The following is a 22,998-nucleotide window of genomic DNA, read 5'->3' as shown; positions in this document are numbered from 1 at the left end:
TGCTGAATGCTCTATTTTACTTCTTGCCTAATCTCAGTTGTGTTACTTTACCCTCAGTTTTGAGGGGAAAAGTAACCTTTGTCCTGGTGGAATATGCCCTTCTTAATCTCATTCTTCATCTTTTCTGCTGGTCTGTTGTTCTTCTGTGGTATCTGACCAGGCATCTGTCTAGCTTTCAGTAGACTCCAGTTTTCTCTTTAGTCCCTCTCCAGCATTAACAGGCAGAAGCTCAGTTACTAGCTCCACTCCAAACCTCGTCCTCTTCAAAAACTGCTTTGACATGGCTAACACTGAGCTGTTAAACAGACAAAGAGCACTGGTATTTCTCATTCCCTGTGCCACCATTTCCGTGTTTGCTCAAGCCATTGGCAGACTTGGATCTTTAACTCCTGTCTGGTTTCTCAGATTTTTTTGCAGAGGTGCTGATGTCCAGTTTTCTTTAGTCATCCCCTGTGGCTGTTGGTTTTAGCCAGGCTCTCATCTTACCCACACTCTTTCAGTGTTTTCTAAGCTTGACCAGGTACAGCCTTGTACAGCTGATACCCATCTCAGACCTTTCTGCAGAGATGCTTTTCTACCTGTGTAGTTCCACCGGCAGTTGTACCAGCTCCCCAAAGACCAAATTTTGGTATGGTCCCACACTGGCTGCTCGTATAGAAACCAGGCAGCCACAGGATAGTGGGCAGGCTCCCTGCTTGGGTACTGAAGGGAACAGGGAAGGGTGCGAATGGCCAGCCCTGACAGTGGAGGATGGCCCCCAGGGGTCCCAGCACAAGTCCCTGTGGCAAAGGAGCAGTGCGATGGCTGAGTTTGTTATCTACTGCCTGAATTTGAGTTCACAGCCAACAGAAGAATTGACACATCTTTTAAGCCTTGCTATAGTACTAAAATGGCAATGATATCAAATGTAGATGAATGAATTGATGCGTATGAAGGGATAGAAGGGAAGACCAGACTTCACTGAATTTTACTGGAAAGGGTGGGCTGAGCTGACTGTCCTTTTAGGTAGGAGGGCTTCAGAAAACTGAAGTAATGCATGCGACTGTTTGCTGGAGCTTGGGAATGATCACCAAAGCAAGCTGATCCCTGGGGGTTCTTAAGGTTTACGAACAAAAAACATGATATGCGGTTTGTTGCCTTTGAATGCCTGGTGTGTGTGTGTATATATGCCTTGTGTGTGTATACGTATATATATATATATACACATATATATGTATCTAGGATGCCAACTTACAGCCTAGAACAGACCTGGAGGGACTCAGAGAAGGGGAAGGTGGGTGGAGGGGCTGGCTCCTGCCCAAGGAGCAGACAATGGGCTGGGGCTCTTCGGCCTGGGACAGGGTTCTCCCACAAGCCTCCTCCCTGGTTTGGTGAATCCCTGAATTCAGGAGGGTGGCTGCTGATCCCTACCTCCTGCAGTTACCCCCATGGGGCAGGAGGCAGTTTTCCACAAAGCATGCAGCAGAGCTTTGGATCCCCTCATGCGGGAGCAGGCACTGCAGCTGTATGCTGGCTCAGGGAGACTCAGCAAACTCTAGGAGAGTTCACAGGGGTCTGCTGGTTGCCTGGGCCCTGTCTGGCTTGGGCACCAAATGGTTACCCTGCCATGTGCAACAGTATGTAGGTATACACACGCATTTGCTCTGGCCTTGTTCTTCCCTGGGAACTTGCTTTTGGCTGCTATTTTGGGATGATTTTCTGGGTTAGATGAACATTAGTGACCCATTATGTCCTGATTGTCTAGTTGCATTGAAGTGAGTTGTAGGGCTTGCTGCCTGCCTTCCACTGGCTCTCTGAAGGGAGAATTTCCTTGCTGCAGACTTGGTAGAGGCATTGCAGTGCAGCACAGTGGTTAAAGAGCCTCAAGTTAAATGTATGTTGTGCTTGTCCGTTTTCAAATGAGCAGTTAAGCAGTCTGGCTGGCCTGGCAATGGGAAAAAAAAATTCCTCTAATCCCTGGCATTGGTTAAACAGTTAACATTCTTGTCAAAGACATAAAGAAATATAGTTTGAAAGTTAGCAGCACTGCCTTAGCAATTAACTGGGATTGTGCCTGGCTTGCACAGCAAGAGGAGCATTAGAATGAATTCAGGTGAATGACAACTGCAGGCTGGTGAAGCCTGGGAAGACCCAGCCTGCCGAGACTGAAGGGCTTCTCGGTGTCGTTGTGGGAGGGACAGCAGCCCCTGTTCCCTTGGAGTGCGCCTCTGGAGTCATTTCAAGTTGGCAATGCTCTCCTGGGCATTGTGTGGGATTAGACTGGCTGTTACTGCAAGGGTGGGATGGGGCTGTGTGCATGGGAGAGCCCCGTGGTGCCTGTACAGCAGCGAGCATTGTGCTAGCGACGTTTGGGCAGGAGTAACATGTAAATAAGCAGAGAGCCTAGGGATCCTTCCTTGGGGAGGGACAGTCAGCGCTCTCCGAGGTGATGAAATAGCAAGCCATAAACAAACCAAGATCACTTCAACACTGTCAGGGACTGCAGCAGCTAAACATAGCCCCAGAGGCTTGACTCACTTGGCTTCTGCCTGGCAGATGACTGCTCTGGGCTCGCTATAGAGTTACAAAGGTGAAATTCTTTAATCTGCGTCATGCCAGAGCTCAGGCTAGATGTGCTAATGGTCTCCTCTGGACTCAAAATCTGCACGTCCCCAAGAGTGGGTGCACAGTACTGAGCATCCAGGTCAGTCTGGCCCAGCTGCTTGCCCTTTCAGCACTGTCCAAAGAGGATCCTGCTTGCCAGCCTCTCCTGCTCCATGCTGGCAGCAGTGAGCCTCAGTGGAGGCAAATTATGCTCCTGGTATTTCTCCCTGAAGCCTGTGGCGTGTGGGAGGAGGTGTGTAGCAAAGGGAAAATGGTGACCCTTCTGCACCCTGTAATGGTAAAAGGAAATAGCAGAGTACAGCTACTTCAGTCAGGATGGTTCCTGAACACATGGTTCCTGAACACTTCTGTTTCTCAAACAAGGAGAAGCTTCAGAAACCTAATGTAAGAAATGGTTTGCTTAGTCATGCTGCTTAGAGGTTAATTAAAGTTGCATTATTGTGACAGTCTTGATGGCTGTATGAGTAATATGTTAGGTTTTATGAACATCAACTCTCTGAGGTGTCTTTAGTGTTCCTTTTTGATTGAGACTGAGCCCAAGGTCCTGATTGCTTGTGGCTGCTTAATGATTCAGTTGCATATTACTGGAAGAATACGCAATGTGCTGGGTTACAGCATCATCAGGAAATTATTCATATAGTCTTGCTCCAGAGTACTGGTCTAGATGCTTGTAACAATTAGCAGAAGCATAACGGACCTTTGTGTTCACTCTCCTGTCAAGGCTATCGAACATGTCTGGAACAGGCTGCATTTCTGCATGCTTTTCTTTTCTAATATTGACAGAAACATGAAGTAATCGCTTCTAAATCTCTCCTAAAAGCAATTTAATCATGAGTGGAAGCAGAGGATTTTGCTTTGCTGTTGCAAGACTGTTAAATGTCTCAGGGTGAATAGCTGATACGTGACTGGAAAGCAGCAAGTCACTCTGCTGCTGAGCTAAACTCATGTCACTTAAAAGAAATCTCTTCAACTCGGTCTTTGCTCCTGGCAAAGGGTTAAAAATAAACTCACTGCTTGACCAGGTATTTTGAGGTCTGTTCTCACACTTAATGTAGGGCCCTCTGGAGAGCAGTCTGAAATGGGTCTGTATGGTCATAGATGAAGCAGACAAAAGCAAACCAGTTCTCTTCTGTTTTCCTTCTTCTGCAGGACAGATTCTGCATCCCACATGAACTACGAAAATCCTCCACCTTACCCTGGCCCGGGTCCAACTGCCCCTTACCCACCCTATGCACAACAACCGGGTGGTCCTCCTGGCCCATACCCAGGCTATCCTCCTGGACCTACTGGGCCATACCAGCCAGGCCAGCCAGGTTATCAAGGTTATCCCCAGTATGGATGGCAAAACGCACCTCCGCCTCCAGGACCAGTGTATGCAGATGGGCCTAAAAACACAGGTATGCATAGTAGCTGTGGTGCAATGTAATCGTGACCCTTTCTGGCTTGCAAATGCATGAGTACATGTTGACCTTGAAGTAATATGGTTACCAGCATCTGGCTCTAATGGGGCTGGGGGAGGTGGAGACTTGTTTGCAGTAGCAATTCTGTTTATAGGCTGTTTTCCTGCTTTATTTTTCTGTTGTGTCTCTAACAGTTATCTGGCTGTTGGAAGGTACTGCTGAACATCCTTAATGCTGATCCCTCAAGGGAATCCTTATGCTGAGGTTGTTAGACATGCTTTTTGCTGGCTTTAAATTTGCCACAACTCTCATTCTGCCTGTCTTTTGGTTGATAAACTTCAACTGAAGGCTGCACAGTTGAAGCTTGTAATATTCAGATGTACAGTTCCTAACTAACTTAATGTGCATCAGTTTTCTTGAGCCCATCAATATCTGTCCAAATGACCTAATAGTGCCATTGGAATCATTCCTGCGCTTTTGTTTTTTCTGAAGCTACTATCATTCTGTGGAAAAACAGATTTCTGGGGGAGGGAAGGAGGACAGTGTAACTTATCTTGGCAGCTAGCTGGTCCATCTGTGTGCCACGTCCCCTCAGTATGGAATGCTGGTTTACTCTGGCACCCATAGCTCTTGTGGGGCTTGCTGCAGTGCTTGGTGCAGGCTCAAATTGTCAGAGGAGGGCCAAGAAGATGATTAAGGGACCAGAGCATCTTTATATGAGGAGAAGTTGAGAGAGGTGTGACTGTTCAGCCTGGAGAAGACTCAAGGGGGCCTATCCATGTGTATAAATACCTTATGGGAGGGAATGAAGAAAAGCCAGACTCTTCTCGGTAGTGTCTGGTGACCGGACCAGATGCAATGAGCACAAACTGAAACACAGGAGGTTCCTTCTGAACACAAGAAGACACTTTTCTACTGTGGGAGTGATCAAGCACTGGCACAGGTTGCCCAGAGAGGTTGTGGAGTCTCCATCTGTGGAGATACTCAAAACCTGACTGGACAGTGGTCCTGGGCAGCTTGCTCTAGCTGACCCCGCTTGAGCAGGGGGGGTTGGACGAGGCGATCTCCAGAGGTCCCTTCCAACTCAACAGCTCTGGGATTCTGGTGAGGTTGGGTGTGGTCTGTGCCTTTTCCCCATTAGAAAGAGGAGGATTTAGCTTGGGGTTTTTTGGTAACTCTTTTGTCTTGCTGGTAAGGACACTTGCCTAGAGACCAGGTTTATTCTTGTCAGTGTTTCACAGGCTTTGGTTCTAAAATCTCTGCTTGTACATCATGGGGGTGTACTTACCCCTTCACCATCAGCACAGGGGCTCATGCTGTCATGCCAACTCCAGTGCCTCCTTCCAGGCTTCTTCAGTGATAAAGATACTCATCCAGGCTGCGAAGCCAGAAACTATCATTGCGTCTCTTCCAGTGAATATCACAAACAGACCTGAGCTGTTGAGAAGAGTCTTAAGTACCTATAGCTGTTCTGGCTGGCTTGGGGTGGCAGAGGATGTGGCCGGAGCTACGAAAGGGCCTGTTCTGCAGGAGGGAGTGTGAGGAGCACTGCTGTAGAGGTGCTGTCCAGGCACTGTGCTTTGGTGGAAGCTGCTCTCAGGAGGAAAAGGAAACTCAGGGGTTTTATGTGCTCGGTATGTGTGGCATGGTCATGGACAGACTGACCTTGGGTGGAAAGAAATGAGACTAATAAGTACCCCAAATCAAAACCTAAGTCAGTGCTTTACAGCTATGCAAGGCAGTAGCACTGCAGATACTACTGCTGTAAAGACCAGCTGATAAAGTGGGTATCGAAGCTGACATCGCTTGGAAAATTGTCAGGACTCAGACAATTCCCCCAAGGCGTTTGCCACTATGCAAAGCTGTCTTTGGCCATTGCACGTTAAGGTCATTCTCCACATACTGTTGTTGCCATGGCTTGGGACAATGTGCACTTGCGCTTGGGGCCTGCTTAGGACTGAGGTCTATATGCATTTGCTGCATTTTGAGATAACTGCCTGCTGTGCCCCTCTACCACTTCATGTTACTCTGACTCTGCAGCACACTGCGACAAAGGCCTTTTCAAAGCCATCACTTTTTGGGAAGCTGGAACTTCAGAAGTTCCCAGCAAGAGTTTTTCACTGTAATGAATACAAAGGAGACTTGACATAGCTGGGTGGACAGGCTGAACTGCGGAGAGGACATTTTCAAGAACTTTTTTTTTTCCAGTCTTCTTGGCTAAAATGCTGGACTACTGGACCAATGTATATAGTAGCATCCCTGGATTTATAGCTGATGTAAGATGTCAGGAATATTCTGGTGCAGGTCTGGCCGCAGGACCCAAATACAAGCAGTGAACAATTGGTCTGAGTGAATAAGAATGTCAATGAGTGCAAGTCATGAGTTCAGCTTCCTCTGTAAAAGAGTGAAAACTTCAAGGGTCTGCCTTTGAAAAGGAGGCAGCAGCATGGTGATGCTTCCCACCACTATCACCACATGGACTCAAAGTGTAATCAGGGTTTTCCCTGGGAAATGCACATAGTTTTGGGGTGGTTAACAGGCATTTCTTGGTACTGGGGCGGGGAGGCAGGGAGGGAATTCCTAGTCTTCCATGTAGAACATCTTTGGTTAGTGCAAGTGTCACTTTGCTGCTATAGCCATGAAAAGGGATGTGCTAGCAGAAGCTGAAGGGAGAGTGGGTCTGCTGCTTTGGGCAGTCTGTCTTTGAGCCAGATCTGCTGCCTTGGAGGCTTAAAGGATCTCATATCAGACTGGATCAGGGAAGCGATGACACTGAATGTCCTCTGCTCTGCTCACAAACCCGTGGACCAGCACAAAGGTGTAGGCTGGGAAATTGCAGAAAACAAGTAGCTGAGTGTTTGAGTGTTTCTTTCACTGAGAGACCAGGCTTATGCTGCAGGAGGCATGGTTTTGTTGTTAAACCTAAGTGAACACAACTACAGTTCTGCGGAAGTAGCACCCTAACCCACGAACAAAAGATCTTCTGGTAAGTCCTGTCTTTGAACTGCCTTCCTGTAGCATGTGCGGTCTCTGAACCCACCTTAGGAGCCTCCAATTTGCGTTGCTTTTGCTGAAGTGGATGTAACTAAATGTACAAAAAAATATTAATAAATGTGTGTAAAATGAAGTCAGGGCTATAATTTTGTGTTTGTCTGCAAAAGCTTTTCCTTTTTCTTGATTCTCCTTCTGTTAAATACCTTGTCTCCCCCTTGCTCCTTTTTGGCCAGTCCATCAAACTGGAACCTGATCTTTGTCCTGTGACACTTTAACAGAAGTATTCTGAGAGAGCTTTCAATAAGGCTTTGTTTAATGATCACCTCCAGGAGTGTCTAATATAGAACAGATGTCCCTAAAAAAGCTAATTTTTTAAAAATCTGTTATACTAATGCTATCTATCTGTTGGTGTGGCTGAACCTCTAATATAAAAAAATTGACATCTAAATTTAATCAAGTCATTACAGTCTGCCTAGCCAGTCTGGCATGATTTAATGTGGCTTGTCAGTTCTTGTGATGTTTCCAAGCAGTTATCTGGGAAGAGCTACTGTGTGGATGCTTTCCTTTCAGAGCGGATGTTTTGCTCTCCTAGATGACTTAGCTTAATCTAATGAATTAAGCTACTCCAAGTAATGCATTAGTATTTGTGAACAAACATGTGTTCATGCTGAAAGCTGGGAAATTTGCTATACTTTACATTTTATGCTTTAAGTTATTTTACTGTGTAGACAACCTGCAAAGTGGGCTCTTAAGTTGTGGATCGCAGCCGGTGTGCTAATGTGTGGAAATAATTATGCATCATATTTTGGTCTTGAGTGGATCACGCAGAGGGAAATAAGTACTGTTGAGCTATCAAAATCTGCTGGTAAAATAGCATTTCATGGTGACAGTGTTTTTTAATCTTAACACTTTGTGGCCTGTCTGGAGTAGCAATGGACATAGCCTGTCCAATTGGCCCTTGGAGAGGAAAAAAACCTCATGTATTAAAAAGAAAGCTATAGCTGAGATGTAATAGGGAAACAGCTTAAACTTAGGACTGGTTTTGTCACCCACGCTGCAGAAGAGCTCGTGAACCACTGAGCCTTGTTTCAAAGGCTGCTGTTGAAGGACTCTTCAGGCTGAGCAGCACTGGTGTGAGTTACGCCGCCTGTACCTGGCATGTGTGCTGCAGCCGTGCTTCTCCCAGCCACAGCACCCATTCTTCCACATCCTCCGGAGGTGGGAGCTGTGAGCCCAGACCGGAGAGTTTGTTCCTTTTTGTTGGGGTCATGCTTGGCAAGGGTAGGTAACATCTAGGCTGGAAAGACAAAGTTATTACTGTTAAGTGAGCAATGACTCTGCTAGAAATAGGTGAGAGAGGGAGGATGTTGTCATCTTTTCAATATGACGTTCAAGAGGGGGACATATATAAAGGCTTGCTGGACGAAGGTGCAGTCCAGAACAATGCAGAACAAGAACAAGTATATTCCACTCTAGACTGTCTGTGTAGGATTAGTTAGCCATGATGACAGTTGCAGAAATCAGCTTGCAGTTTATGCATTAAGACTTAGTGGTGTTGGCCATATGGCTCCCATGTACTACAGCACTGTAGAAGAGGGAGTCTTCAGCTAATAATGGCAGCTGGTGGTCCTTTGTCCGTTCTCCCTGAGTGGATGGAGTCCAGCCTGTGCAAGCTTGCACCCCCTCAGAGTCACCCTAGCTACCTCAACACTGTTGGGCGTGAAAGGCCTTGAAGCATATGTTCCTTCTGCAGGTGCAAGAGCAGTGAGCCGGAGAGGCTAGGTGACTTGCTGAGGTGTCACAGAAGACCTCGTGGCCATGGTGTCGGTTTTTTGTTTTGGGTTTTTTGATAGCTGGCTTTTGGGCTTGTACAGGCTACCGATAGTAGTGTCTCCAAAGAAAAAACACTTTTTGCCTCTTGTAAGGGCTAATAACTGACTTGGCAGTTGTTCATTAGAAGTAAACAACTTGACCTTTACCTTTAGAGCTGGTAAGTTATATGCTAAGCCTGAGGGAAGTTGTACTTAAGGCTATCTGCTTCAGCTTCCTAGCTCTGTGAACTGACTTGTGCTGATTTCTGTCTGCATCTTTCCTGCTGTACAAACTGAGGGCTGTCTTCGTGTCTGTCCACATGAAGTCTGTCCAGGCATGTGTTCCTGGAATACCACAGATCTGCCATTTAGTGTCACACAATGCTTTGGGTAGCTAGAGGGAACTCATCTGCGCCCGAACAAAGCTGAGAAACGCACAGCAGTAGGAGCACAGTGCCTGCGTGGAGCGTGGCATAAGGAGCCAGGCTGCCTTGAGCAGCACGGGCTTGCTTAGGAGGAAGAAAATACCTCATTCCAGAAAAATCTCATTTACCTCTGAGTACTTTCATTATAGAGTAATTTGGTATCAGCTGGCAGAAGGAAACCACAGTATCTGCTGACTGGTCAGCAGGTACTTTCTTGTCTATGTAAATTAGAGGTGAAATGTAATGCTGTTGATAATGGCATGCTTTAAAAAGAAGTGGAATGAGCCAAAGTACAAAGTGACATACTAATTTTGAAAGCACAAGCTGATGTGAGCAATTTGTGCAGCTTAATTTCTCCCCACCCCCCACCTCATTGATACATAACAACGTAATGGACGAGGCTATTCTGTGCTGTGCCAAAGGGAACCAGGCTCTGTCAGCAGCCTTCCTTCCAACTGAAGGCAAACAAAGCTCAGTATTGCGTTTGACCTATTGTACGCACAGGGTGGAAATCTTATTTCTGGAAGTTGATTACTTGTGGCAAAGCCAGCTGTGGTAAGAGTAATAGTCACAGTGATGCTGCCTGCCTCCTAATGTTTGTCCAGCTGCAAGAATAAACAGGTCACCTAGATACAGTCACTGCCTTCTGCTAGAGGGGTGGATTTTTCCTCTTCATGGGTCTCAGCATGGAAAGGAGGGGTTTCTAATTGCTCTGGTTAGGCTTTCTGGTGCCTTTCAGTGGTTGCCCCCCCCCCCCCCCCCCCCCCCCCCCCTGCTTTTCAAACTGTGTCAAGCTGAGCCTTCCCCAGAAGTTTATTTGGAGGGCAGCATGTAGCAATTCCAGGCGGCTTTCTGGGTGTATTGACCCTTTCCAAGCAGTCTGTCAGAGCATTTAATTTAACTGTTACTGTACCTTCAGGACCTGCAACTCCAGACAGCTGGTGTCCTGCCAAAAAAAAAAAAAAAATCCCACTTGGCAGTTGTCCTCTTATTTGCTTCTCATACTGTAGTGTGCATTAAAACCTGGTGTTCTCTCTCCCCCAAGATTGCTGTATCATACCTCCCTCTGTCCCTGGCTTGTGTCAGCTGACTGCACAAACAGTGGGGGCTGTTTGCTGGCAAACTGCTGTCCTGGGGGCTGATCTCTGACTCACCTTCGCTGCTTTTCACCCTGAAGGAGGGGATAATCTGAGAAAAGCCTGATGCAAAGAAAAGGATTTCCAAATTCAGGTCCTGTGTCTGAAAACATGCTTGAGACAAACTGGCTAAATGGGGCTAAGGCTGGCTCTGTAGTGGACCAAATTAAATGAGGCTGCTGTTCTGGACAGTCTTCATCTGCTGAGCACCTAGCCTGGGTGAGAAGCAAATTGTGTAAAGCCATTTTCCAGCTCTGTAAGCGCTGCACAGATTGTGGTACTCAAGCCCTGGGGGCACTGCTCAAGGAGAGTCTAAAACTGGACTTTGTCCCTCGTGTCTGTCACCCAGGACACTCTTGCAAGACCCTTGTAAGTCCGAGCTTGTGCTGTGTAAATCCCTCCAAGCCACATCTTGTTTAATTCTAGGACTGATGCTGATTTTCAATGAAAACACTGACTCAAGCTGAGGAATGTGCTGTTCTTAGCCCTGCAGTTGACTTGGTGGAAAATGCCTCCTTGCTTTAACGTTAAATTAAGATTTCACTGATTAAAAAAAAAAGTTAGAGGAAGTTCTCAAATTCTGTAGTTTTCGGAGATGTCTCTGCATCTGTTGCAGTCTAGAAGAAAACTGAAGGGTCTGAAGCCCTTAATTACTGTACTTTTGAGCTGGGGGGAAGCTGGTTTCTTATGACCTGTACACTTTCTAACCTGTGTGATGGGGTTTATAGTGCTTCAGAGAGCTGGCCAATGCCTGCTGACATCCTTCAGAGACTTGAGTACTTACTACATAAGGTACGCTTTTCTCCTATGAGGAGAGCCTGTAGCCCTGCGTTTTAGAGACGTTAAATCCTTCCTGGGCACATCTATACTCCATAGATGCTGATTAGTATCAATTCCATTATCTCAGAGATCTCTGAATCCCATCCCTGTGTGCTCAGGTGAGGAAACTCACCTCTTTCCCAGCCCTGAGCTGCAAGAAAATCTTCTGCATGGCTTATGGTCAGACATAACCCATGCTTGGAGCACATGCAGTGTACGAGAGGGGAACAACTTTACCTTTGTGTGAAATGTGGCCAGTGCAGCATTGGCTCTGGAAAGTGCTCACTTGGCATGCCTGCACAGTAATTTCCCTGAAATGTGTTGTGTGTTCAGCTCACTGAAAGCTGAAACAGCTCTCTAGGGTGACCTTAAGAGCTTCTCAGACTTGCAGGAACTGAAAGGAATTTTCCTAACCTGCTGGACATAGTCACGCAGCCCACGAAACAGGGCAGGTCTGATACCAGAGTAGGTAGTTGTAGATCAGTTGCTTCTGCTTGAGTCCAGGATGAAATCTGGGCTGGGTCAGGAGCAGCTGTCTGGTGGCAGAGGGGATTTGCAGGTGAAACTACCTGTACGCACTAGCAGTTTGCTTCCTCGATACTTTACTTTTGCTTGGGTGGCTCTGGCAGTAGAGCTGTTTGTGTTTGGAGCTGGGGATTGTGAAACTTGCTCTGAGTGTTTGCAGCTTTGGAAGATTTTTGCTTGGAAGTAGACTACTGTATTTCCATCTGGCTCTGGCTGGTATCTGTTTCAGGAGTGTGCTAAGGTATTTCCTGAAATCTGAATATGGTGTTGGTAGAGACTGTGCATACAACAAAAGCCTCTGGGCAGGAAGGAGTTGGGGGGGCAGGAATGTGATGTGACAGGCATGAAGCTGTTAAGCATGAGCAAATATCCCCAGAGAGGGGAAAGAATAATTAAATGCCTTTCTTGCCAAGGGAATTAGATCTCATCTGTGCCCAGGCTCTGCCCTGGAGGTCTTGTGGGTAAGGGAGGAGGCCAGCGGCAGAGAGGAGGCTTGTTGGCAGCTAGTATGAAAGTTTTAGTTGAAGTCCTAGGGTCCCTGTTCCCCAGTCATGCAATCTCTTCTTCCACACTGGCTGCCTGCGTGGCATTTACTCCAGGACATGTGGCTGTCTGGGCGGTCAGGGTTGGGTGTTCTTTCCTCCTGCAGTTGGGTCTGCAGACCTAGAGTGCGAACCCCAAAGAGCGGCTCAGAAACACTTGATCTCTAGCCACTGTCACCTCTGCATCTCTTGGCTGCCACCAATGCCCTTGTGCTGACTTTCCCTTCTCTGGCCTCCATCCTGAATGGAAAGACTTTCAAAGAACTTGGGTAAGAAGGTTTTGAAGGTAGAACCGGATGCATAGACTGACTTGACTTAGCAATCTGCTGCCAGCAGCACTTAACCCTGTAAGAAGTTACTATTAAAATGGTGTTGTGCAGTTTTAAGCAAGACTTATTGTTTGCTGGCTGTACAAGCAAAAACAAAGTTCTTGGTGCAGAAGTGGCTTGTGATAAAAACCACTTTATTCATATGTGGGAAAAGGCTTATTGGTCCCTTCTCTGCTGTGTGCTTCCTCCCAGATGAGAAGACTGTGTATTAATTAATACTTCTGCTCTGAACAGTTGTTACAATGGCAAACAGCCATTCAGATACCACGGGCAGAGTTTTTGGTCTGCATTAGCAGTGGTTGGTAAACTGCTTGTTGCTGCTTCCTCTTGTGTTTTCCAGGCCTTGCCTAATAGTTTAGAGCAGCTAGGAGTGTAACTAACTTGTTTGCATGCAAAGTGGGTCTGTGTGCCAGCACACAGCTGGAGTGAAAGAAGTAGTAAACTTCAAGACTTGCTGCTTTTCTCATGCTCCTGGCCCTCTCACCGTAGGAAGAGGAAGGAGTCCCTGCAGCTGGCTAGTGCTAGGCTGGGCTGACCCTGAGGGTGCGTGCACCTCGCTTCTCCCCGGGCGGCTGACTTCTTGGCTGAGTCTGCCCCTTGGCTTGCCTGAAGTGAGCTTTTGCTTGCTGTCTGTCTGCCTGGATGTCATACCTGAAATATCTAGACAAGGGCCAGGGCCCCCGGTGACGTCCAGCAAGACTTCTGGGAGGGCTTGCAGAGCTTGAGTGCTCTCGGGCACCATCGCTGCCTGCTTTCTGGGGGGTGGGTCCCCATGTAGGTACATCAGTACCTTAACAGTGATGTCTGTGCCTAGGCCCTGGGACAGGATGGGCTGGTTCTATCATCAAAGCTGGTATCCTTGTGCTGCAATCCTTGTAGACCCAGTAAAGCACTGCAATAAGGAGCACTACAGTCTCAGGTCACGACTTTACTTTCTATCAAACCAGGTGAAAAGTACTGCTCATGCCTGTCTCTCATGGAGCTAATGATTAACATATCAATTAGGTATGAGAAGAAACAAAATGTGTATGCTTAAGATAAGGCAGACTGTACATGAAATAACTAGGTATTGTAATATTTGTTTTAAAAATAGTGGGAGTTATTTGCACTGGCTTGTGCAGGCTGGTACTCTGTGATTACAGGGAGTGCTACCATTTTAGGGGTAAGAATGATTCATTGTGATCTACACTCTTTAAGGCTCATTAGAAGATGGGAGGGTGTGCTCAGCTTACACCTTCTCCCATCCTGTTTTAGAAAAAACAATGGAAGCATCAAAACTTGAGCCTAAAACTGAATGCTGTCTAGTGCCTCTGAGAGAAATCGCCCTTGTTTCTCTTCTCTATCAGACCACCAGTCCCAAAGTGCTAATGGGCTTCTGCTCATAGTGGCAAAGACTCCAGCATGCTGTAGGAGATCTTTGGAGTGCCCGACGTTGGACAAAAGAGAGGCACAAAGCAGCTAGTAAAGTCCCCAGTAAGGCTTGCCACAGCAAACCAAGTGGCTTTAGCTTGGAGGCATTCAGGCTTCTGACAAGAAGCATACAAAACCAGGAGTTCCCTTAATTGACATATTTTGGGCCGGGGTTTTGTTGGCAAAGCTATTCCAGTAGAAAACCTGATCTCTGTTAATGGAAAGCTGCTGGATGAAGTGAGCTGGGAAGACGTTGGGTGGTTTGCGTCAGTAATGTGCTGTGCAAGTCTTCCTAACGAAATCATTTTAAGAGGTATGAGTAAGGTGCTTAGGGTTTTGTTATGCTGTCTCTTACTGTGCTGTTAACAGGGGATCCTCTGCATTTAAAGTAGTGCTAATGCATAGGCTGGGAAGAGTGAATAAAGGTGCTGCCGCTCACTCTTGATTTCCTTGGGTACTTCCGTGTTTGTGTTAGTGCTTTGAAGCTGATGTTCAGTTGCACAGTGTCCAAAATGAAAGGATTGGTATAGGATGTTTCCAGCTTAATGAGAGGCTTGGCTGGGAATAGTTTATCTAGCCTGCCTTTGAACTGTTTTTTACCCTATGCACTTTGGTAGCTGTAAGTGAATAGTTGACCAACCTTCACCTGTTCTGCTCTTACCCTCTCCTGTATAAGCCCCACACCCAACTATTTGATGAGAAAAGCTTTTTATCATTAATGCTGTGTGGCTGTGTTTACAGTTTCTCTGGCAATTTGTCTGGTGACAGGGACAGAGCTACAAATTCTGAAGCATTGATAAGCTTCAAAGGAAGTAATCATTAAACTCAAACTGTAAGGGAGAGGTGGTTGTTTTTATTTAGAGTATTGCCCAGATGCTTTCAAAGTCTGAAAACTTTCAGTGGTGACTGTATTTCCTCTCAAACTGCAGCAGCGGTTGACACCAGCTCTCGTGAGCTGGCTCTGGCAGAGAGCTGCCCTCTTGAGACTCCTGCTCTCTCTGGGAGAGGAACTCTGCAGTGGAAGGCAGCAACTTCTCTAATGCGTATTTCGAATGGTCATCTTTGGGGCTTTCCTTGAATTTGGAAGGTGAATGCGTTTGGTAAGGTCCTGTAACTCCCTGCATGAGGAAAACCACAGCTTTTTCTCAAAGGGTTTCTGCAGGATGGTACTTGTGCCACAATGTGCTGCTCGTTTGAACGACTTCCAGCTTTTAGCAGAACAGAGTGAAAGGACGTGGCTCTTTCCAGTGCTGTTTCACCATTTCTAACAGAAAGGCACACCCCCCAAACCCATGGTGAGTCCTGGAAAGGTCTTGGCATGGCTGCTGTCCCTCGCTGTACCTTCTTCTGTCCCAGTCCTGCCCTGAATTGTTAGTGGGCAGTTGTGCCTGGGTATCAACCAGTTTAGTGCAGACCTTTCTAGCACAAGCTGCCACCAGCAGTGCCGTGCAGGCAGCTGAAGGTGCTGGCTGGCAGGGAGCAGCGATGCCCGCTGCTGCTGTGACCCACTTGTGCTGAGAGGCAGCATCCGATGCGAGTCAGCTGAGCAGCCGTGTAGTGAAAATGCCGATCTCCCATTGCACAGGCCCAAATTTGGGAAAGCCATTTTGTTTAATATTTCAGCAAGTGTTTCATAACAGCACTTTGTACATGCTTTGAACATGCTTTGTCAGTATGTCCTCGACACTTGGCTGTAGTTTAAAACTTCTGATAGATTAATCATAAATACTTCAGGCAAATTCTTCTTGTATGCCTGCAGTCATGGACAGCTTACTATAAATTGCACAGGGCAGCATCCATTTCAACTCTGCTTTGGGGTGGGGAAGGTTATGCAGACCCATCCTCCAGCAGAGTATGCAGTTAGACTGGATTTCACTGACTTCTTTGCAAGTTGCTGACTAACCATCAAAATGCTTTACTGGTCTATGTGCTACCATGGAGGACTTGTCAATGTTAGTGTATCATCTGACAGCTCGTGTCTTCTGCATGCTCAGGCATTACTCCTTAGCTTAGCACTGAGCTACCAGAAGGCAAAATTGCTTTAACTCTAGCAGTAAAAGGCAGTGGTGTTAGACCTCTTCCCTGGATGGTGCCTTGGCTGCAGCTATGGATGCAGCTGCCTTCAACCAGGGTGAAGATGGGCTTGACTGGAGTGGCCAAAACTGGTAACTGCTCTCCAGCCCATGGTTTGCATTGCAGTGACATGGCCTCCTCCGGTCAGCAGATGCCTGCTGGAGGCTGGCCAGAGCAGCTGGCTAGCTAGGTCTGCCTGTGCTCAGTGTGAAGTGCCATACCTTAGTGCTCAGAGGAGAGGGTACCCACCCTCAGGCCAGGTGTTGTCAGCCTGAGAACTCAATCCATCTCAGCTGCTCCAGCAAGGGAGCTGAGGGTATGTGAGGCACCCCCAAAGCAGTGTAACCTTACGCTGTCCACCACATTTGGGAGTGTCACATGCTGCAGAGCTTTTTCTGGGGCAGGGAAGGGTGTCACATTCCCCTGGGTTTCACTCAGTCTGAAGCTGCAAGGACTTTGCTCTGGAGCTGGCTCTGTGGTATCTGTTCTTGGTGGTGTTTTCCAGAGGTCAGAGTCACCCTGCTGTCTCCAAACCACGAGGAACCAGTGCTTCCCTAAACATTCTCCCAGCCCCCTTCTGCTGTGCAGATCCACATGTCACAGGGCACTGTGGCCCTCAGTTTTGGGTATGGCAATGCTCTGGCAGCAGCAATCCAGCTCTCTGTGGCTCCAAAGCAGGACAGCTTGAATGGCAGCTGGCAGACCGTTAGAAACCACAGCTGCATCAGGGCTCCAGCACAGGGAGCTGGTTTGGAAGCTTCCTGAGCAGCCATGGGAAAAGCACCCTTGTCTGTTCACCCTGAGGGATGGCAGGAGCCAGCTAGCATCCTCTTCCACCTGAACATAGGCAGGAGAGCATGGCCAGTACCCCACTCTGCTGAGGAGCTCTTGGCCATCTCTGCCTGTTGGGTGTGCACTCTGCCCTGCTGAACAACTGCATGTCATCGTCTTACACAGGACTCTTGGAGCATTTGGTATGTGTTTTGCCTTTGCTTATTGTAACTGGACCTTCTCAGAGGAAACAAAAGCACCAAAGAGTTTGCTGCTTGCTCAGAGCTCCTGGATCCACCAGGGAAAAAAAGCCCAAAGGTTTTTCCCAGCCTGAAACACACCAGTGCCTCCTTCAGTCCTTGCAAGCTGAACTTGTTCTGTGCAGCTCTGCCCTGCTGCTCTTCCTCCCGAACAGCTTGGTCGTATGATTGGGTTTGCACAAAGGTGTTGTGTGGCGCCAGGGCTCGCCTCTTGTCACAGCTCTGTCTGTTAAGCCAGACAGAAGGGCAGCTCTATCTGCTGCAGGGCAGAATGCTGCTCAGCTGAGGAGGGTAAAAGGTTCAAATGTCAGGGTGTCCAGCCGCTCCCAGCAATGCCAGTCAGGGAAGGAAGGCAAAACAGTGTGGGCAGCTCTGCTAAGCCAGCTTCTCCCATGGACAGCAGGGCACAGCTCCCTTATTTCCCACTGCTGAGCAGTCGGTGACCCACTATAGCCCACTGCTCCAGGGACCTGACCGGCCGCTTGATGACAGCTTGCGCTGCACGGCGGTGTATAGGAACGAGTGGACTTGGGTCACCTCACCAGGGAGAACAGGCAGTGAATAGACAGATACTGATATAATGCTCTATAAGGTCAAACACTCGCAAGTCTTCATGCTTTGGAACATGAAGCCTTTGCAAGTCTTCCATGCATGGTTTTGAGTGCCAGTTTGGGGCTGTGGGCAGGAAGGAGGGAGGGGCCTGACCAAAGTCCTGTCTGCCTTGGGACAGATGGGTCTGTGGTCCACCCTTTCAAAGGGATGAAATAGGGTCTCTTGGATCACAGGAGGAGGCCAGGGTGCTGGGCTCACAAGTCATTGACCTTGTTCTGTGGTCCTTGCCAGCGTGGCTGGGCTGCTGGCTGTGGGCGCAGCCCTGCCCTGTCCACAGGCTCTGGGGAGGAGGTCGTGCAGCCTCCCCCACTACTGCAGCACTGCCCAGCAGCCTGCAGGGCCCTGGTCTGTGCGTGGGAGCCAGGTTTCCATCAGGTCCTGGTCTGTTCCTGCCTGGAGGTGCCTGCTTTGGCTCTGCAGGGGCAGGCAGGGCCAGCAGCTGCTGGAGGAGGAGAGCACGTGGTATGTCTCCTGCTCCAGCGCAGCCTGTCACAGCACTGCTGCATGCTGCCACCTCCTTTTGGGGCTGCCTGGAGAAGAGATGTGCTTCCACCCTGACATTCCTGGAGCAAGGGCACCATATGCTGTGACTGAATGCCCACAGGCAGCTGCAAAGCCCTGGAGGGAAGGATGGACAGTGGTGCTTTGCCAGCACCATGCAGTGGCTCCTCTGGAGCTGGGCTGTGCCTGCACAGCAGGTGCCTCTTCTCTGTTATTCCGGTTGGCAAGAGGGAGGCTGCCTGAGGCTGGGGTACAGGCTGTACCTGAGGGCATATGTTTGAGGGGGATTACTGGGCTATTGGTCTCTCTGCCCTACCCTGATGGTGGCAGGATTTTTGTATCATGTAAGCCAGAGCACATCATCCTCCACGCGTTGCTCTTGAGAGAACTGAAGCAGTGAAGGGTGGGGTGGGGGGGAACATTTTTCTGAGCACAAAGCCCAGGGAGGACCAGGCTGATGACATGAGCTGTCTCCTGCCCAGGCCTCTGCCTGTCAACACCATGTATTCAGCCACTTGACTTAAAGCACTAGCTGCATGCCTGGGTCAGACTCCTGTGTGAAGGCACGGTTCCCACACAGACCATAACAGATCCAAGAAAGCTTTAAGGAAGGAAGGAAGGTCATGTGCCTGCCTGCAGTCTGCTGCAGTTCTGGGTGTGATAGCCCAAGTTCAGTGAGGAGGAACCAAAGGTAATCTGCTCATCTGTCCCAAATGGGCTTCAGGGGCTGGCAGAAAGAGCACGCAGCACGCTGGCCTTGGGTAGGAGACCCTGCTGGGAGAGCTCCATCCAAACCCGGGGCTCCCTCCTGTGCTTTCAGGCAGCAGGCAGTGTGCAGTAAATCGCAACAGCCTGCTGGGAGCCTCTGGGCAGCCCTTGAGGGGCAGAGCTTAAATGGTTTCTGTCCATGAGGCAATACCCTAAGCATTTGGGGGTGTGATCTGGGCATCCGCCCCTTGGCAGGTGAAGTGTCTGAGGATTGCTGCCTTCTAGCCTGGTTAAAGGCTGGCTGTGCCTTGCGTGCTGAGCAGGCAGAGGTGGAAGTCCCCTAGCATGCACGATGGATACATCTTGCTGGAGCAAGGACTGATCCCTGTGCTGACTTCCTAGGGGAGGAGGCAGTTTTGTGTGTGATAGGGCTGCAGTAGTGTCAGGGAACAGCTACTTAGTTAAGCAAACTGACTTAGCAGTGCCACTCTAAACAGACAACAAGCAGACAAACTGCAAGTGTGCTTGTAGCTATGGAAGCTGGCATCTCGTGGAGAACTCTGCTCTGGGTGCCTATCCAGCCTATCCTGCCTGTGGCCTGGCCAGACCTGGCAGCAGACAGGTTCTTGTCATCTTCACTGTGCTAAAACTCTGGTTTTTTGATTGTGCACAGAAGTGATCCAACAGCAAGGAACCCACCTGCTTGTTTTCCAAGTCAGCTGGTTGCTGATCCTGGAGTCCTCTGGAAACCAGCACTGTCAGTGTTCCTTGGCCTCAGCTGCAGAGGCCACGAGAGGGAGGCTCTGAAGGCGATGCATCCCGGCTCTGCCACAGCCTCCTCGCAGTGACCACGTGGCTTTATAATTGGGTACGTCGGTCAGCCAGAGCTGATCCCTGCTATTTTTGTGGGGCCTGCTGCCTGAGAAGAGCGAGCTCTTCCCACCACTGAGAAGTGCTGGCTGGTGCAAAAGCACCTTCTGCCCAATGCCCAAAATGCAGAGTGAGCTTTCTCCAGCCTTGAGGGGCAGGAGGGACGCTGTTCTGCCCCTGACCTCAGCTCTTCCCAGGATTTGTCTGTACCCACCTCCCCATGGCCATTCATACACAGTAGCTGAATCTCACCTTGAGACCACGTCCTGGCGCTGGGAGCTTACCTCTTTCTCCTCCTGCAGCTGGCAAGGCTCTGCAACAGACTTACCACGGGACACTGCTGAGCACGTCAGCAAAGCTGGTGGTGCCTCTGTGAGAGTAATGTGTTCAGTTTTGGGCCCCTCACTACAGGAAAGACATTGAGTTGCTGGAGCATGTTCAGAGGAGGGCAACCGAGTTGGTGAGGGGCCTGGAGCAGAAGTCTTATGAGGAGCGGCTGGGGGAACTGGGGCTGTTTAGTCTAGAAAAGAGGAGGCTGAGGGGAGACCTTATCGCTCTCTACAACTACCTGAAAGGAGGTTGTAGTGAGGTGGGTGTTGGTCTCTTCTGTCAGGTGGCTGGAGATAAGACAAGAGGAAATGGCCTCAAGTTGAGGCAAGGGAGATTTAGGTTAGATATTAGGAAAAATTTTTTTTACTGAGAGGGTTGTCAAACATTGGAATTTGCTGCCCAGGGAAGTGGTTGAGTCACAATCCCTGGACATATTCAAAAAGCGAGTGGACAGGGTACTTCAGGACATGGTTTAGTGGGTATGGTTAATGGTTGGACTCGATGATCTTGAAGGTCTTTTGCAACCTAAATGATTCTATGATTCTAACATATTTAAGAAAGGGCAGAAAATGCCAGAGAGAGAGGAGGGAACAAAAGAGTAAGAAACAGAAGAAGTTTGGAAGAGGAGGTGCTCTGTGTATTTGCTGCAACCTGTAGAGGACATGGAGCAGGTGGATGTTTCCAGAAGGACCTGCAGCCCATGGAGAGGACCCCTGCTGGAGCAAGTTCTCCTGGCAAGGACCCTGGTGCCCAAAGGCCGTGCTGTGTTGGAGCTCAGGCCAGGTGGGAGATCTGCGACAGCCTCCAGCAGGGCCCAGTCTGGTCCAGGGTAGCTGCTCCCACTGGTCTCAGCACTGTTTGCTGGGAGCCTTGAGCTGCCTTCTCCATCACCAGGTGCCTAATGATCCCTCCAAAGATTAATGTACCCAGACCACTGATTGCTGGGGGGGGGGGGGGGGGGGGGGGGAGCATGGGTTCTGCCAAGGTTGCAGGGAACAACCCCAGCCCACAGGTGTCACCTCCCTGTTTGCACACACGGTCACACAGCTCGCCTCTCCTGGCGGGAGCGGCAGAGAGGAGAGGAGCTGCTGTGTATGGGCTGCAGCCCCCATTCCCCATCCCTCTATGCTGCTGGAGGGGAGGTGGAGGAGGCAGAAGGGAAGGTGGTGTTTTAGTGTTTGTCTTTGTTCCTCACTACCCAAATCTATTGTAGTTGGTGATAAATTAATTTTTCCCCAAGTTGCACCTGTTTTGCCGATGATGGTAATAGGTGAGCGATCTCTCTGCCTTTATATGACCCATGAGCCTCCTTATCCTCTTTTCCCATCTTGCCCTGCTGAGGAGGGGCAGCAAGTGAGCAGCTGGGTGGGAGTTTGGCCCTTAGCCATGTCTGAACCCACCACCCTCCTTGCACGTGCTCCCTCCCCAGCACCCCAAGTGCCGTAGGAGTGTGGGGCCGCCTCCAGCACGGTTGCCTGGGCTGCGGACCTCCCCCCTGGGAAGGGTGGCTGTGCCGGGCCTGGAGGGGCATTGGCTTCAGCTGGGGCAGCCAGGGCACCTGTGGGCGCTCTGCTCTGGGGACCTCCTGCTGGCTGGGGGTTGCCAGAGGGCAGGGGGAGGCAGGGGGGCAGGCAAGGAGGCTTAGGCACCAGTGCTTGCAAGAGGGCAGCTCACTCGGAGCAGATGCCTTCCAGGCTGAGCCCTGTTTCCTTTCTCAGTAACTGTACATGACATAACGGAAGCCTGGTCCTGGCTGGCCTGCACCAGCTGCTTGCGTCGAGACCATAATGTTGCGCAGTCCCAGTGGCCTGGGCCTGGCTGCGGAAAGAAGTGCTTCCCCTGGGGACCCTTCCCATCCGAGGGCTGCTGCAGTGGTGGGAGGGGGCAGCGGGTCCTTGCAGGGTGCTGCTGCGGTGATGAAATCGTGGCCTGAGGGGAGCTTGGGACCTCCCCTCCTGCGAGTGCTCCCCCGTGCACCAGATTGTCTCCAGCAAGTGTGGGCCACCCAAAGTGAGCGCTGTGGTAAAGAGGGGCACCACGGCTGTGCCGGGGCCGGCTGTGCTGAGGGCAGCAGACATGGTCGGCCGCTGCAGGTGTCGCTGTGCCACTCTCTGACTGACTGAGCTCTCCTGTCCCCACAGTGTACGTCGTGGAGGAGCGGCGGAGAGATGACACGGGCGAGAGCGCCTGCCTGACGGCGTGCTGGACCGCGCTCTGCTGCTGCTGCCTCTGGGACATGCTGACCTGACTCCACTGCAGCTGCCTCCCATACCTCTCACTGAGTGCTATGCAGGCTCCCCACTCCTGTCCTGACTTCTTTCTGTTACTGTAATCAATGCTCTGCTTTGCACAGCCAAGAGTTCCCGTCTGTCAGTCCTAGCGCCTTGTTGGGGTGGGGGGTGCACTCCTTTATTTTAGTAAAGGAAAAATCCCTTTTTAACATTTCTAAGACTTTTGTTGTAACTTTGAAGAATGTGCTAATGGTATATTTCAGCCAAAGGCATTCTGATGAAATGTATATTTATCAGTTGAAATTTTCCTAGTCCTAGAAATGAAGATGTACGCAATAATTAAAGCCAACAGTTGATTTTCTTCGCTAGGTTCTGACTGTTTCAATAAATCTGTCCCATAGAGGGTGTGCTTGCCCCGTCGCTGTCTGTTCTCAGCCTCCTGCATGCGCTGACTCTGCAGCAGCAATGATGGACTTGGCTTCAAGTGGCTTTGCTGCAGAAGTTTGTGCCTCGGCCCCTTGCTGGGGCCTGGGCTGGGGGTGTCTGGCCCAGCTGTCACCAGCACCTGGGGGATTTTCTGCAGCACAGTGAAGCCAGCTGGAGTGGGGAGGGTGGCACACTGGTATCTGACACCATCAGCCCCTTCA

General features: G+C 49.5%; 1 protein-coding gene across 4 annotated transcripts in view; it reads left to right on the top strand.

Moving 5' to 3' along the window:
* CYSTM1 (cysteine rich transmembrane module containing 1) overlaps positions 1-22,756 on the top strand; it is a 31,378-nt gene extending 8,622 nt beyond the window's left edge. For all 4 annotated transcript variants that reach the window (XM_069772902.1, XM_069772900.1, XM_069772903.1 and 1 more), the window contains exons 2-3: positions 3,754-4,001; positions 22,262-22,756. In XM_069772902.1, coding sequence (XP_069629003.1) covers positions 3,773-4,001; positions 22,262-22,368 — 336 coding nt within the window. In that variant the 5' untranslated portion in view covers positions 3,754-3,772 and the 3' untranslated portion in view covers positions 22,369-22,756. The remainder of the gene's footprint in view (positions 1-3,753; positions 4,002-22,261) is intronic.
* The last annotated feature ends 242 nt before the right edge of the window (positions 22,757-22,998 follow it).

This window comes from Haliaeetus albicilla, chromosome 27 (assembly GCF_947461875.1).
Source record: "Haliaeetus albicilla chromosome 27, bHalAlb1.1, whole genome shotgun sequence".
Taxonomy (NCBI): Eukaryota; Metazoa; Chordata; class Aves; order Accipitriformes; family Accipitridae; genus Haliaeetus; species Haliaeetus albicilla.
The sequence above is the reverse complement of the archived record's forward strand: the minus strand, read 5'-3'. Positions and strand labels throughout refer to the sequence as shown.